Genomic DNA, 18,197 nt, shown 5'->3' on the forward strand with positions numbered 1-18,197 from the left:
TCTCTTCCACCTTCATCCCTCTCACTTTGCCTCTCAGAAATTAAATCCTGGCTTTCCCATAACTTTCTCAAGCTTAACAGTGACAAAACCGAACTTCTCCTTGTCGGTACCAAATCCACCCTACACAAAACAAACAGTTTCTCTCTTACCTGTTCAACCGTGTCCCCCTCCCCTCAGGTCAAGAGCCTGAGTGTCATCCTCGATAGCTCACTATCTTTTCAGTCCCATATAAATAACATAACTCGGTCTGCTTATTTCCACCTCCGTAATATTAACCGTTTCCGTCCCTCGCTCACCCCTAACTCCGCTGCTATCCTTATCCACAGTCTCGTCACCTCCCGCATCGATTATTGCAACGCACTTCTCTTCGGTATCAACCAGAAATTTCTCCATAAACTCCAACTCGTCCAAAATTCTTCAGCCCGGATCATCACTAGAACCCCCTCCTTTCACCACATCACCCCTGTCCTCCAGCAACTCCACTGGCTACCTGTTAAACATCGTATTTACATTCAAAGCCATCCATAACCTTGCCCCTCCCTATCTTTCTGACCTGCTTCAAATCTCCGTTCCCTCTCAGTCCTTCAGATCCTCATCCTCCCTTCACCTCTATGTGCCCTCTGCCCGTCTCACCACGGTGGGATGCAGAGCTTTCAGCCGCTCTGCTCCCAAACTCTGGAATTCTCTTCCACCCAACATCCGCAATATTGACTCCCTCCCTATTTTCAAGGCTCACCTCAAAACCCACTTGTTTAAAATTGCTTTCAATGTATAGTTCTATCTGCTATTTTATTATGTATCATTTTACTTATGGTTTTATTGTTATGTGCTTTGTTTTATTGTTTTTATTGTAAAGTGTCCTTGGGTGTTTTGAAAGGCGCTTGAAATAAAATGTATTATTATTATTATTAATTCGAAATTTTGGTTCGGACTTCAGCAAGCATCATGGAATTTTACGTGTTTGATTTGCTTTCGCGGGCCGAATAAAATGATATAGCGGGCCAGATTTGGCCCCCGGACCTTGACACTGTGAGTAAACCCCAAGGACAACATAAAACCTCAGTACTGTTATAAAAATAGTTTTCCAGTGAAGGGCACTGCGAAATCCAAAGAAGAATGATAACAAGAATAATTTTAACATTCATTTACTTATTTAGCTGAACCTCTAGTGGTCTGTACCAACTGTTCTATTTCTTAAAGAAACATTGGTGAAATGAATGCTTTACTTTCATGATAATGGTCCAATCAACTTCTTACTGGCAATTCCGAGGCACAACATGGATTTCAGCATGAAGGATTTGGTGAGTAACTTTCCCGCTCTCGTTTGTCTGCCGTCGCTTACAGATTTAAAGAATATGTAACATGACCTGAGTGATTTTCTGCACGGTCGGCCATGACAAACGGCCTAGCGTAGAGTGAGCGAAAGCGCTCGTTTGCAACGGATGTGCGGCACAATTAACGGGGGCAACAGTTTGAAGGCAGGGGTGGGACGTATCTATATGGAGAAAAGGGGGGCCGGGCGTGATGGGGGCGCTGTGTCCTTGAGCAGCTGAGACATTTTATCACAGAAAGAAAGCAAAGGGATTCTATTTTCTACACTGGACCTCTGGAGGATGACACTGTAAAACTAATTCAGGACCATGCAAAGGTGCCTTTTGACATATGATCAATGTTTTTCTCTTCTTTTCTGCATTCGTGCTTAATGACATCATGCATGACGACATCGTGCATCATTTCAGCTGGGAGAAAACCTCACAAGGTGAAATATTAACTGGAGGATTTGACATTTATACAGATAAGCAAGCTGGCACAAAAAAAATGGGCAGTTTTATACTTACTGCAGCTTTTCTATATTATAGTGGTACTGTACCTCTACTTACGAACGTCTCTTCAGACAAAGTTACGAAAGACCTCAGCCGGAAAATATTGCCTCTTGTTACGAAAGACAATTCAAAGGTACGAAAGGTAAAAATACAGAATAGGGTTCTACTCGCTGGTCCGGGTTTACTGAAAGCAGCATACTTATAGTTGCTCTGCTGTGGGATATTGGCGAGCATCATCCTGGCATCCCATTGGCTAAAACAGACTTCTATAATACAGTAAAGTCTCGTTATATCGATATCGTTTATATTGATAATACTGCTTATTACGATACTATTTTCATTTCCCGTGCACATTTCTAGTCTTTTTATGTATAATTAGTTCCGTTTAGTACGATTCATGGTATTTACAATAATCCGGTTACTACGGTGCTCTTTTTCATATCCTGCCGGCCATTTTGCTATGTTTATAAGAGATAAAAGCAGTTTAAGGTGATTCGATATTTGCTTAGGGGTTTCTATACAGTACCACCATTATCGAAATCTGTATCGGTCGCGATACTGTTGGTTGACTTGGCCACGTGACTTGGTACGTGTTTTGCAGTGTAGCAGACGCCATTGTGCTACCGTCCTCAACCATAGCAAAACGAAAGAATTGTGACCTCGGAAGGAAATACAAGGCAATCGTGACTGTTCAGGAGAATCCAACACGAAATCAAAGCCAAGTATGCCCCAGAAGATTCCCATAATGACGAGGATGAAGAACCAACAAAGACACAAGCGTTGCAAGGTATTACAGACGTACAATCTTACTTTGAAACCAGAGAAAATGCATGAGGTTTTTTAGAAATGTTAAACAAGATTGAATCGTTTGTGTTAAAAGGTGAAAATGGGAAGCAGAAGAAGATTGAAGATTTTTTTTAAACTGCATAATAAGATGTAAGCGTTGCAGTTTCCCTGTTGCAGTGTTATGTACATGTACACTGTACTGTACTGTATATGAATGCAAACATTTTTTGCAACAATGTGTATTGTTTTGTTTGCTGAATCGTGATGATTTTGAAAATTACTGTACATGCCATACTGTATTAAAGATCCCCCAGTCACGTAACCGGCTTCTGTGTTTCTGTCACAATAAAAAAAATCGGAGCAGAGCTGACGTCTTTCATTACTGCTGCAATAGCATCTGAAACATACTGTAATGCCCCTCAGCATGGCAAATGTTGCGCACAGTCACTGCTATAGCGGGTCGGTCTTTTTAACAAAATGTAGCAGTTATCACATACAGATACAAACAGGAGCTGTTGTTACGCCACAGCTCAGTCATTCTATTCAGGCAGTCTCTCGAACCCCGTTGTCAGGTCCTCCCAAGCCCCAGTCACGTGACCAGCGTCCGCGTTTTGACCTGACTTACCAAGCACAATAAAAAAAGGCGTAGCAGAGCTTATATACAGTACTGTTGTTTGACACCAATTTAAACCATGGGGGAACGTAAAAATTGTGATATCGGAACAACGTACAAGGCAATTGTGGCTGTGGAGGACAATCCAACAAGCAAATCCTTCATCGCGAAAGAGTTTGACGTGCAGCAGAATACTTCATCAACGCAAGTCATGTAAACGTTGTAGTTTTTGTTTTCCATCCATGTATTTTATTGTGTTGCATTCAGATATCGTTATCGCTTGCAACAATCATTCGTGTGAATAGAACAACGTGAGGATTTTGCATTGGTTGCATTTTTGAAGGGAAATAGTCATTAAAAAAGTGTAAAGACGTTTTTTATTTTATGCATAAGTTTATATTTCACTTCACTACTGTACAAAAAGCATGCTCGATACGCAATCCATGAACCCAATGATAAAATTACATGCCATATCAAAGATCCCCAATTTACATATTGCCCCCCCCCCCTTTTTTTTAATGCAGTTCGGCGCAGAACGGACATATCGATAGTACGGTTATATCGACATTTTTTCTGACTCTCGAGAATATCGATATAAAGGAGACTTTACTGTATATATCAATAGATAGATATGAGTCTATGAAGTGTCTTCCTCAGATGTTTTACATAAATGTGAATCACTCAGAGAAAACGTTTTCATCCGTTTAAGGATTGTTAAAAGCCGACAAAAGCAAACGTCCTTGGATCAGTTGTTTACAAGACACTGGGTAAAAAACATTTCAGAGAGAGCATGTCCGAAAGAGGGCAAAACAATGTTGAGGATGCATTTTAAAGGTTAAATAACCATCATTTTTATTCTATATTCTTTGTTTTTGTACACTATGCACAACTCTCATTTAGTGTGCAATAATCCAATTGTCACATACTGTATATTTGTGAAATTGTTTATTTGTTGGAACTAATTAGGGCATTTACATGGAAAATATGTCTCCACTTACCAATTTTGTCAGTAGAGGTACCACTGTGCTGATTTGTAACACCGGCATGTTCCCTGTAGTGAATGTTAAGCAGCATTTTGGGAAGAATTTTTAGGGTTTAACCAGCAGTCAATGATATGCAAATGTTGGTGATTCACAGGCTGGGCGGGTCATTGTCATTGTCACTCAAATTCCAGGACCTACAGAATATTGAGTTTTAGGACTACATAAACATTCGGTGCAGCATAAGAAACCTTAGACCAGGGGTGGGCACTCCTCGTCCTGGAGGGCCACCCTCCTGCATGTGTTCCAAGTCTCCCTGTTACAATATACCTGATTCAAATAATCAGATAGTCACCAAGCTCTGCGGAAGCCTTACATTGAACCTGCACATTTGAATCAGGTGTGTTACAACAAGGAGACTTGGAAAACATGCAGGAGGGTGGCTCCCCAGGACCAGGAGTGCCCACCCCTGCCTTAGACTCTTATTTCATCAGAAAAAAAAGTGTATTTCTAAAATTGTATGGGTCTGGAGCTATATGAGCTTGAAATGAGGGCGGCTGTCCAAAATACAATGCAATTCATACATATTGGTTTATATAGCGCGGCCTGGTAGTCGAGTGGTTAGCATACCGGCTTCACAGTGCAGAGGTTGCCGGTTCGCGTCTCGGTCCGGCCTTACTGTGTGGAGTTTGCATGTTCTCCCCAGGCCCGCATGGGTTTTCTCCGGGTCCTCTGGTTTCCTCCCACACTCCAAAAACATGCATGGCAGGCAGATTGACCACTCCAAATTGTCCCTAGGTGTGAGAGTGACTGTTGTACGTCTTTATGTGCCCTGCGATTGGCTGGCAACCAATTCAGGGTGTCCCCCGCCTTGTGCCCGAAGACAGCTGATATAGGCTCCAGCACCCCCCCCCCCATCCCGACCCTAATGAGGAATAGCGGTACGGAAAATGGATGGATGGTTTATATAGCGCTTCGACAACAGCCAAAGCTGGAACAATGCGCTAATTTTGGGAAAAAGGGGAAATGACGCCCACTTGTGGAAGGAAAAAACATTATCGGCACACAAGCAAGAAAAAACAAAACCGGAAGATATTCAGGATTGGTGCCCTACGTCATATTTTCAATTCCAGAATAGATTCAGGAATGGCAGAGAATGAGTTAAGGGGAAATGAAAACCACATTGCGAGCTGTCACTTTACGCCAAAATGGACAAATGTTCAACGCTGAATTTGAAAAATATAACCGCTCAGTTCAGGAACCTGCAATGTCTGGGATTCATTTGCGTAATCTAAGGTGTCAGAGCTCCGGAAAGGATCCGTTCTGATCCCCAAAGGGAGTATTGATTCCTTTTTTGTTCTTGGAAAACCTGCTCATTAATTGTTGGCTAACCATCCGGGGAAAGGAGTCTCCGTCTCTCGATTTTCACTTTGGCCAAAGGTGGTAGAAGTGGGCCTTAAAAGGAATTTTCAAAGAAGAGATACAAAATACGTCACGGTGCAACTAAGTACCGTGCAGCATCATATCATCTAGGGCAACATCGTTTGAGCCTTTCATCAATTCAACTTTGAGGGTGACATCTTTCTGACAAGCTCATAATATTCTAATTATTCCTCTCAAACGTGATGATTAATGAAACACCTGTCTCTCTCAACCGTCTTCGTCCTTGCCGGGACAGAACTCAAGTCCGGATCATTGAGTTAATCCCAAAAGCTGGGACAGGACTCGAATTTAAGAACGTAAGGGGGGGGGGGGGTATCAAATATTCAGTCGGCACAGGGCAAGTGGAACATGACCTGTGAGGAAACCAAAGAGAGCCAAACAAAGAAGGTAGGGGGGCGATTGAGGTATGTCAGTGGTAAGTCCTCTCCTATCCAATGCGGTACAAAATTCAGACGCAGGATTGCGATGACAGACGACCACGTGCGCCACGCAACACATTTCCAGGAGCTGCTGTAAAGTCACGATAGGAAAAAAGGGTTTTATCACCTATATGGCCAAGATAATTGAAATGTCACTGAAATGCGCCTCGCGCGAATACGATGGAGGAGATAAAAGATGCTGAATGGCGTGCACTTAACTGCTGACACTGCAGTTAGTAAATAGAAGCCTCTGCGTCTGAGATTCGATTCCTACCAACAAAAAATGTACAAGTCAGACCTGGATGAGCATGTTAACGGCTTTTTCCGTTGGGGTGGAATAGTTAGGGGTTAGATTTTAAACCCATTCGTTTTCAGTCCATTTATTTGTTAACATTTATCATTTTAATCAGATATCCAATCACAACCCTGCATCATGTTGCGTCTCGGTTTCAAAATAAGCGTTGGATTAATAAACACCGATAAATGGCCATTGGTCGCTATGGAAACTAATGAGTAACTCCATTGGGTAAATTGATGGATTTCTTCAATCTGGACACCTCCAGGCTAATCTGCATTTATTGGTTCTTGGATTCATTCTGCCATAGTCAACAGGAGCACAGCAAAGCTCTCTCTCTCTCTCTCTCTCTCTCTCTCTCTCTCTCTCTCTCTCTCTCTCTCTCTCTCTCTCTCTCTCTCTCTCTCTCTCTCTCTCTCTCTCTCTATATATATATATATATATATATATATATATATATATATATATATATATATATATATATATATATATATATATATATATATATATATAATCTGGGTAACAAGTGACAAATGAACGACCCAACGGCATCTCACCAACAATTCTTACCAGTGTTCAGCGATCCAGTCAGAAGTCTAAACAGGTACTGAGCGAACTTGAAAACCTGCCGCTTGCACCTTTTCTTGCAGCTCATCTTGGCCACCGCCGAGAATCTTTTCTCCTTCAAACAAGGTCCGGGTTGCTGATCGGGTTTCGTCAGCGGCGCATGTTTGCCGGCGCGGCGTTCATCCGTGTGCGACTCCAGCGTAAAGGTTCAAACGGTCTCTGCGACAGACTTTTTTTGGAAGTGCGCGCTGCCGCACTGGATCTCGTCGTGGAGCGTGCCCCCCCACCCCCTCTCGGTCAACTGGGCACCATCAGTGGATGTTTTACCTTCGCTGACGGCTGCTACGGAGGTGGGGCCAGGAGGAGAGAGAGAGAGAGAGATAGAGAGAGAGAGAGAGAGAGAGAGAGAGAGAGAGAGAGAGAGAGAGAGAGAGAGAGAGAGAGAGAGAGAGAGAGAGAGAGAGAGAGAGAGAGAGAGAGAGAGAGAGAGAGAGAGAGAGAGAGAGAGAGAGAGAGAGAGAGAGAGAGAGAGAGAGAGAGAGAGAGAGAGACGGAAGGGTCTAAGTGAGTGCTGGGAAGTATAAGGAGTAAATTTTAAAATGGAACTTATCAGGATTTCTCTTGAAGTACTTTGACACATTTGGTCAGAGTGAAAATGTTCCAAGTGGGGGAAGCATTCGGTTTGATGTTTATTTCCTCTACAATATTGCAGATGCGTCAGTGAAACAAGGCCGCCACATGTCACTTAACAAGGTAGACTGACTCCCGGTTCGAAAGCAGGAAGGTGAATCATTGACAAGCTCCACCCACATATGTGGGCGCGTTTCATTTCGTTTCACGTCGCCTCATATCACACAACGCAGCGTTAAAAAAAATAAACGCAAAAATCACCCCTTAAAGGACAACCCACACCATGTTTTTGTTTCCTAACTGACACCAGAAAAACATTTTATAGCATCTAAACTACACAAAACACGGAGGCTGATATTTTTAGTCAAATGAAAAACACCAATTAAAATGACTTAAAGTGTCCAAAACCTACTTCAAATAGAACCCGGAAGTGGCCAGTTTCAGAAGGTCCCACCCCCTTGTTAGTGACGTCACGACACTACGTCTTTCCTTGCTCGAGAATCAAAACAATGGCTTCGGAGAAGATGCTTTCTTGTTACTCATCCAGTTATGAATAAGATGCAAATAGTTCTGAAGAGGAAAGCATAAATGTTTGCAATTGATTAAAGGAGTCCTCCCATATCAATTCGAGCCGTCAATGAGAGCAATGTAGCACCCAGAAAATGCAGAAGATGGCGCCCAACCGCCGTTTGAAATGGGCTGATTTGTCAGCTGGGAATTTGTGTCAGCGAATATCAAATAGTTGTCTTGGTGCACCACATAACGATTCACCATTGCGTTATTTATGTGTTTTCCTTCTAATTTCGCCATCAACACGGATTAACACGAAGTTTTCAGACCAAACAAAGTACCCAAAATGCATTGTGTGTCCTTTCCTGGTCAGGGGAGTTCCTTCCGTGACGTGATGTCAGGAATCGTCACCAACTCAAAAACAAGACTTCCTGAATATTCAGCGCGAGTCTTAAAACGTAGAATATAGATATATGTGGTGGAATCTTTGTAAAATACGCTCAGTAGAAGTTATTTGAAGTGATTTCAAGAATTATGGACACAACTTGGCCGGTGGCGTCGGTTGTCCTCTAATGGTTTTCTTTAAGATGACAGTCTCGATATATATATACAGACAGAGTGTGTTTGGCTCCCAAACATTAATTTCCCATAGGAAACCATTAAAATAGAATAATCTGTTCCCAGTTCCCCATTAAACATAATTTCCTACTTTCTAATTTACTAAACCTTAAAACTGCACAAAATAGACCTTATTTTATGTATAATAAAGGAGCTATGGCATTGTAATTAAAGAAATAAACTGTACGGTATAATAAAGCCGTTTTATCTATCTTCACCATGACCATGACGAATGACACTCTGAATCCCTGTACAACACTTAAAGTTCTCGAACCATCTTTGGCTAGCCTTGAAATCATCAATGGATGACAAACTTCAAGGTTGCCTCTTGACGATATCCGAGTGAAGTTGCCGTGCTTTATCTATGATAATTCTACCTAGTCCCTCATCAATTGTGTTCTGTTTAGCTGGGTTGATAGCTATTTGCATCAAATGTACAGATGGCTTGTGCGGGTTATTTGTGGAGCCTGATTGATGGGATATTTTAACCTTGCAGTCTACATTCTGCCTTTGAACTATCAATAAAGTTGAAACGAGTCAAAATTTCACTGTGTTTTCTATCCTTTTTCTCACTCTCTGTCGTCTGCCTGTATATTTTTATTTGCAGCTCTGTGTTTCTGACCCCCCCACCCCCTCACTGCTGCTTTCTTGAACAATCACGTGCGGCTTTAACCGAAGACTGGGGGCGGGGAATAGAGGACAAAAAAAGTCAGCTGCCATTTCCTTGTTAGGAGAATGGGCTCGTTCGCGGACGACACATCACTCACTCATTGTGGCGCCCCGTGTGTACCCCGAAAAATAGCTTGTATGCCAAGATTAAATTCTCGTGCATTCAATCTTCGTAAACCGAAATACACACACGCACACACACTGTGTATATATATATATATATATATATATATATATATATATATATATATATATATATATATATATATATATATATATATATATATATATATATATATATATATATATATATATATATATATATATATATATGAGTGGATGGTGAGTAAAGTCTTGTGTGCATTTTGAGGGCCACGACAGATACATGATATCTATACAATGATATTCAACTCTTTTGAGACCATAGTTTGTGGCATATAGTTTTTGACAATGAATATTAAGGGTGGTGCTCATCTCAATGGAATGATCATTTAACACATATCAAGCGTTCACTGAAACTAATCATCAAATCGATGGCTGTTTGTTGTATTGTGTAATGTGGCATGCTATTAGCGATAGCATCGACAGATAATATAATGTCATAGATGTGGGCAGATTATACAGTAGACTGAGCACGTCTTCAGTTTAGCACTCTGAAGCCGCCTAAAATACCTTTAAAGTGAGACCTGCTTTTTTCTTAACTCAAAACAAAAATTGTCTGAGTGTCACATATTTTTCAGTTTGGGTTTGTGTGGCGAGTCCATGCCGCTGACAGTTTTCCGTCTTGACATTCTTCTTCTCACATGTTTTGTGTGTGTGTGTGTGCATTTTGGAGTCATGACATTTCAACTTGATTCCTTCTCTGTTGATCTTTGCTCACCTGGTATTTTACTTTCAGACCGTTTTATCTCTAAAAACGACATCCAAGGCAACATTTGGATGTCGGCGTGACCTACGGAGCAAATCACCGCATTCCAAGTCCTTACAGCGTCAGAGGAAAGATGTGTTTACTCAAAGTGATCTGAAAGCTTGATGAAACCGCGTTTGTGTGTGCACGGTGGCGGTGTTCAATGCCACTACATATTGACAAGTTCAAATATGCAATAAGGACAAAATGTGGATTGGAAATAAGCTCAAAATGTATTCACTCAGGTGAGTTTAAAGATTTTTTATTTATTTATTCTTGATTGAAAATGGTTCTGTTCGGCTGTTTAACACCATATTTTGGGCGTAATAAGCCATTAAAATGAAGCGCCAGGCCTTCATTGAGCTTATACAAGGTGGCGTTCATATCAGGCATTTAACACCACCCAGGCTGAAGACTCCGGCGTGTCAATCAAGCACTGATTAAAAAGCTGTGATGCATGCTGCAAATATTAGCACTTTTATTGCGTGGAGCCTGACTGTTTGTGCACACAGTAAAACAAAAAATAAATAAATAAATACATTAACAAACAAAAGAAATACATTAAAAAATATAAATAAATAAAAAACAGAAACTAACACACAAATAAATAAATAAATAAATAAATAAATAAATAAATACAATTAATAAATAAATAAAAATTAAAATACATGAAAATACAAATAAATACATAAACCCCTAAATGAATAAGTATCAACAAGTATACTTCAATAAATAAAAATAAATAAATACAAATGTAAATACATGAAAATAAAAATAAATAAAAATACAGATACACATAAATAAAAACAAGTATACTTAAATAAATAAAAATATAAAATACATGAACATAAAAATGAAGAAACAAATAAACGAACGAACGAACAAACAAACAAACAAACAAACAAACAAACAAACAAACAAACAAACGAGACATTCCGCAGAGGTCATAAAAAAAAAACTAGGACTTTTGATAACGTTTCTTTAGCATCTAAAGCGAGGAAAAATCCCACTTAAGTCTGGGCTTTGGGCCCGGGATGGCGGAGTCAAAACAAGAGTACGGCAAATGAAGCAAAATGGAATCAAACGATCTAGCTTTGGAGCTACAAGTGCCTGGTGATGCCTGACGACGGATGGTTCTTTTGCCCTTGCATGATGAAGGCAAACTGAGCACGCGGGGCGTGGGGGGGCATATTTACTTAGACTGACCATGTAATGTGGAAAAAATGAGACAGGATATAATTGTTGATCAACGCGGATCCATTGCAGAATAACCCATATCGGTGAAACTACAGAATCCCAACTTGCCACAAAGTACACGTCAGCAACGCAGCGAGCTAGGTCTTGCGCAAAATTGATAAAGGCTTTTCATGAAGATGGCAAAAGGGGAGGCTGCGCAGATGCGAGGCGCCTCCGCAGATAAGAGCCTGCAGCTCGTTAACCGACGAGAGTAATGAATCGCTGAGGACACGAAGCGCTACGGATGTTAACGCACACGTTCCCTGGAGACTGGGCTGAAAAGCATACCAGACAGCTCCTTGTATGAATATCTATTGTTCTCCTCGGGCTAACCTGCCCGTGCACCCCACTTTTCTTGACGTATGGCGGAAGCAGAGAGACGCTTAGGAAAAGGTCACGCTTCAATGGGTGTGTCATTCTTATCTTGACAAATTTGCTGATGGTGAAAAGTGAATGAAAAAGTAAAAGTGCACGTGCTGACTCAGTCGAATAGCTTTGAACCTTTCGCGCACCCTTTCTGCACTCGATTTATTGCTGCGTGGAAACAAAACGAAAGAGCTGGCAACTGACACCTAAAGACGGCAGCCGCCAACACTATCCGCCGCCTCATCGCTCATTTTGAGCATGAGCCCAAACGGCCTGGATAGTGTCAGCGCTGCCGTATTTACTTTAAAGGACAACCAATGTCACTGTTTTGTTTCCTAACTGACATCAGAAAAACGTTTTATAGCATCTAAAATACCCAAAACACGCAGGATGATATTTTTATTCAAATGCAAAACACCAATAAAATGACTTAAAGTGTCCAAAATCTGCAAAAAAATCGAGCTGCGAATTGCCCATTTTCAGAAAGTCCCGCCCCCAGTTCGTGACGTCATTGCAAGACGTGTTGCATCACTCGAGAATCAAAACAATGGCTTCAGATTCGGAGAATATGCTTTCTTGTTACACATCCCCTTATGAATATGATTCAAATAGTTCTGAAGAGGAAAGCATACATGTTTGCAATTGATTAAAGAAGTTATTCCCTGTCATTTTGAGGCAACATTGAGGGGAAATTTCTCACCGAAAAAGAGGCACAAAATGGCCACCTCTGTTTCCACAGGCTGATAAATTCCTTATATGGACCTTGGAAGCCCTCTTCTGGCGGCTTTTGGGTGCAACATGAGGTCCCCAGACCAAACATTACAGCAAAATACATTGACGTGATGGAAGGACCGTTACAATGCGTCTTTTTTTTTCGGTAAGGGGCGTTCCTTTAGTGACGTCACGTACGGACTCGTCACCAACTCAAAAACAAGACTTCCTGAATATTCAGCGCGAGTCTTAAAATGTAAAATATAGCTATAAGCGGTGGAATCTTATTAAAATACGCTCAGTAGAAGTCATTTGAAGCCATTTTACAAATTATCGACACAACTTGTCCGGAGTCGTCAGTTGTCCTTTAAAATATTACGTACGAGAATTCAGAAAGTTAATGACTATATAACACACATCGGAGTGGATTAGCCTTTATTAGTCTCGCAGTGGAGAAATTTACATTTCACAACTGCAAAGTGACGAAAGGAAGCGGAAGGGAAAGGAGAAATTTGAAAAACAAAATACAGGACCTGCTGTATTTCATTTGTTGAATGAAGCAGTTCTAGATGAAAGAGTAGATTATCAAAGCATCCTTTTCACCAGTGGATCAGGGACGTTATGGTGAAATGTGAACGTCTGCTACAAGCTAAATGTTGAAAGCAAACACGAAGCTGTAATCCATTGATGAAAGCATCACATCTCCTGTCCCACGTAAATCCGCTTGAATTCCAAGCCGCGACAGTTCCACATACACATCGGCGCTCTGTGCTGATGCCTCTTTCTTCTCATCGCGGGCTCCTCAAGCCATACATCCATCCATTATAAGGCTCACTGTCAGCTTTTGAGTAATTTCAATGCTTTTAGCTAAGCCTTATCGTATGGAAAATGTGCATTCCCACACAAAATAGATAAGATGAGTCCTCTTGATGGATCCACATACTTTTTCCGTAAACAAACACACTGTGGCTCAGCTTCTGAAGAGTCACTGGTGAAATTACTTAAATAGCATACGTGGTTTTCACCTGATCTTCAAATGAAGAAAAAACATTTTTGTGTTTTCCAAGGTAATAATTCAAATAATTTAAAAGTGTTATTGCGCCGTTGGTTTACAAAAATAAAATTGTTCCCTGTTTGTTTCCTAACTTGACCCAATCTGAATGAAACCTACAGGGTACAAAGTGAAAGATGATTTTTACCGTGCTGTATCACTACACCTCAAGTGATTCTACCGGTGCTTCCACCGTTATAACCATGTGCCCCTGAGGGGCTTTTATCACGACGATCTGTCCCTGAAAAAAAGTTGGACAGCCTTTCTGCGAGGAATATCTTTTATTCAACATGTATTTTTACCTGGCGGGAATTGATGAAAAAAAGATTTTCTCAGACACTGATCTTGACCATGCCGATGAAGCGCTTCCCGAAGCTCCGGCCAACAATGCTGTTGCTCAGAGATGTCAATATTGCACTCCTTGATGACGCTTGTGGGAAATATCACTGCGCTACGGCTTCGTTTATGTCGAAGCCAAAACACAGAATTTGGATCTCGGTTTCATCAGCGGCAGTCAGGGATACCAGCCTGTGTTTACATGATCGAAAGGCAAGCAAAGAATATTTTTAGCAGACAAATGAAAAGATGATTTTGCATTATATCGATATAATTTTCTCTCACGCTAACTTACTAGCTAGCTTCCTCTCTGTCCCCCCATATCTCCTTCGGCCCTCTCTCCCCCCCTGTCCTTCTCTCCCCCTACCCCTCTCTCCCTCGCTCTTTGTATTTAATCACCATTTCCCCAATCACAGCAGATCTTACTGAACTTGTACTTGTTCTTGATAAAGGTGATCATTTCATCACCCAAGGGCCCAAGTCATTCAATCGAATGAATGAAAAAAAAATGAAATCAAACATCGTAATTACCGGGCAACTCATCACAACTGGACTGCCAGTAAACACTCCACCAAAGATGATGAAGTTGCATCACGTGGGTGCCATTTCCCGCAAACCTCCAGATCCAGTCGAGTGGTCTCTTTGAAAGAGAGAACGAGTGGGCTTTGTTTACAATCGTCACTTCAGGACCAGACATCTCGCCTCCTCAACGGTCATAACAGCGTGTATATGACACGCTCTTTGTCGTGACCTCATTTCTTTACTCCTGGAGTGCCTTGTTGACGCAATTCCTGCGACAGACACAAAGTCAACTCAAAGAGGGTGCAATGACACTGGTTAGCCCCAAAGGTCAACATAAATAGCCTATGTATCTATTCGAAAACTATTTCACCACTGTTAACTATTAAAAAAATGTCAACAAAATAATGTGAATGTGTTTTGATGTTTTTAAACTTTACGTGGCACACAAAGCTTAATGCACCCAGATTTCGATATTTCGTTAAGAATGAAACAGACTATTCAACTGATTCTTTTTTTTTCAATATTACCATACATTCTGCACTATAAGGATTATAAGACGTAAAGAGTTAGATGTTTCTCTTTATTTGTAAGTAGGTTCGTTGTCAGATCTCCCAGGCAGGTGACGCGCAGAGCTTGATCGCGGCGTGGAGTCGAGCAAGTCGTGCCGTGATGTCCGTCAGACGCCCGGCGTTAGCCGGGCGCCTGAGCGGGTCTTTGCAAGTCTCTTTGAGTCTGTCAGTCCGAGATGATTCTGCCCCGTGGTTCGCCCCAATCTCACTGTCCCGCGACAGCTTCTTTTATACCATTTTCAAGCGTGTGCTATGCGTCAGGGTGAGACGCACATCAAGGAGATCAAGGAATTGAAAGACATGAAAGGGTTGAAAGGCGCACTTCAAAATCATGCACATGTGTGACGCCACAGGGCTCCCCTCCTGGATCCGAAGTCGGTGAAAGCGATGAAGGAAAAAGAAATAAAAACAAAAGTCATTCTGCGACATGGTGAGGCCAGGCAAGATGATGGTCACCGCCGAGTTGGCCATGAAGCGTCTTCCCGAAGTCCGATCGTGGACATAAGCGATGTCCGACGATGTCCGATCGTGGACATATACGATGTCCGATCGTGGACATAAGCGATGTCCGACGATGTACGATCGTGGACATATACGATGCAGCTAGTTGCAGAGTCGCCAGGCGAATTGGACGATGGTGGCCATCAGGGTGCGACAGGTTTCACGATGGGGTCGGGGCGCCCACGGGTGGTGGCGGCGCATCGGGAGCTCGGCTCGAGGGGTCTTGCTGTGAAGATGCCGGGATCACGGGCAGCTGGGAAATCTGGTTCTTTCCATTTGGAGAGTTGATTGGGCTGAGGAGGATGGAAAAAAATGCTCCTGGCTAGCTCGCCAATAAAGAGCTTGATGGTTCTCTTTACCACAGACGTACCTTCAATGAATGGTATATGTTCAAACCTTATTCATGTATAAGGTACACCACATAAGGCACTACAGTAGAGGCTGGTGTTATGTTATGCACCCACGAAAGGGTGCTGCGCTAAAGGGAATGTCAACAAAACGGTCAGATGTTGAATGAAAATCTGGACTCACCTCATTCATATTGTAAAAAGCAAAACTATTCCAGGGTTTTATTAAGATTTATCACAGTAAAAAAATCTTTTTTTATGTTCTTTAGGGGTTTTCATGGAATATTTTGGCTGTAAAAATGTTCATAAATAAATGATTGTTTTGTTGTTTAATTTTGAGACACCAAATATAAAAACAAGCCAAAAAAAATGGAAAATGATGGCAAAATCAAGAAAAAAATTCCATCTAGAGAAGTAATTTTAAGAGATTCCCGAAATGAAACGGCATATTATATACCCCAGCATGCACCGCACACTACTTCTATGGGGGAGAATTGAGTCGAGGGCTGTTGACAGTAGTTGCGAGACCTGTTTTGGCTTAATATTACTTCACATATGTGGCGCACCGGCATTTAAGGCGCAGAGTCATCTTTTGAAGTAAATGAAGGCTTTAGGTTGTGCCTTATAGTGTATATATATTTCTACTATACCATTCAGTCTGATATGCCTCAGAATTTGCAGGTATTTATGTGCTTAGCACAAAACCAGCCCCCGGAATGTTTCAAAGCATTTTTTTCTGTTGCACATCCAGTCGACTAACGCTTGATCACAAGTGATGGAGCATAAGCCAGTCCGAGCTTCGGACATCTGTTCTTTCATTACCCGAATATGTTTCTGACGCCGCTCGCCACTGTACATCTGCCTCCATCCCAACCAATAAATCAGCAATAACCGCAACCACGAAGCGCAGACTGCCGCATTTCTGCCATGATGCTTTTACTTGTTTCTGAATCAGACTTTATGTATTACAGAAATGATTGATGGGAGGGTCAAATGTGTTGATATAACGTGTCCATCAAGGAATGCACATGTTGAGAAATGCATATTTAATCATGTGGGGTGGGGTGGGGGCTCCATTGAACAGACGCCTGCTTCCGTTACGGGGCAAAGGCTCGACGATTGTCTTTCATCAAGCTACTTTGCGAACGGTAGTGGGGGACTAATCCCTTCCTTGTTTAGCCACAACAAAGAAAGGTCTTGAGAGAAGGTGAGAAAGTGATCATCTTGAATTTCATTACTGGGAGGCGGAAGGGGAAAGAAATAAAATGGAATTTTCACAACAGGGACCAAATGAAAAAAAATCCATTGAACTAAATGCAAACACGGTAGCTTTTTGCTTCTTGTTACAAGGATGCGATGGGCTACTTCAACATCATGTACAGTTTGGATATGTTTAAATTTGAAAAGCTTAACAACTATGCTCCATTATTCAATTACATAATGTGAAAAAAAAAAATCTATCCATATAAATGAACTAATTAAATGAAGAAAATCCTCAATATCACATTAAAACACTTGTAATGTATAAGTGAACTGTAGGGATTATCATGTACTGCGGGAGAGAGCTTGCGTTGGCAAAAGTTGGCAATTTTGAGCCTCCTTCAACACATCCGATTAAAAAGATCAACTCATCACCAAGCTCTGAAGCAACCTGATAAGAATCCACGTGATTTAAATCGGGTTTGTCAAAGTAGTGGAAACATCTAAAAAAAGGCCGTTTGCAGTTTGCACATTGTTAATTTCTGTATTATTGACATGAGGGTTGCACGACTAAACATAAAAAAATAATCACAATAAAATGCCAAAGAAATTGATTTATGGATAATAACAATGCATCATCATCAACATTACCGACATTTTTAGTCTCAGAGACAAGATTAATGCACGAGGAGCGGGACCATCATTTTCCCGTCATTCCTCACCGACTGCTTCCACAACACATGAATCACATAAATGACAAATGCGCAACACCGCCAACCTATCTCACACCACTTTCTTCTCTGGGGAAGCCGCTCATCAATTATTGCCTCATATGTCGCTCAGTTCTGCACAGCGCTGCATTTGTGGCGACTTCTAAAAAGGTCAAAAATGGCTGCTTCACACGACTGCTTCTGTGTCTATGTGTGTGTTAACTGTGCAAAAATGGAAGAAACAAAAAAACTACGATTATTAGCTAACATTTCAATCACCGTTGAAATATTTTGTCCATTACAAATGTGAAAAGAGGAACTTTTCCCACCACTCCTTTGCTGCCCTCTGTTGGCTGAAAACAGAAAGTACAGCCAGTACATCTTCACG

General features: G+C 41.5%; 1 protein-coding gene across 3 annotated transcripts in view; it reads right to left on the reverse strand.

The window, feature by feature from the left end:
* Positions 1–18,197, reverse strand: part of kcnip4a (potassium voltage-gated channel interacting protein 4a) — a 66,572-nt gene that overhangs the window by 39,797 nt on the left and 8,578 nt on the right. The window contains exon 1 of one of the 3 annotated variants that reach the window (XM_088990350.1): positions 6,930–7,223. The exons of 1 other annotated variant lie outside the window; for it this stretch is intronic. In XM_088990350.1, the coding sequence (XP_088846476.1) occupies positions 6,930–7,014 (85 nt within the window). In that variant the 5' untranslated portion in view covers positions 7,015–7,223. Of the gene's footprint in view, positions 1–6,929; positions 7,224–18,197 lie in introns of those variants that run through there. One more of the 3 variants, XM_088990349.1, reaches the window with a different exon arrangement.

This window comes from Hippocampus bargibanti, linkage group LG02 (genome assembly GCF_051943395.1).
Source record: "Hippocampus bargibanti isolate YZ-2025 linkage group LG02, ASM5194339v1, whole genome shotgun sequence".
NCBI classification, from domain to species: Eukaryota; Metazoa; Chordata; class Actinopteri; order Syngnathiformes; family Syngnathidae; genus Hippocampus; species Hippocampus bargibanti.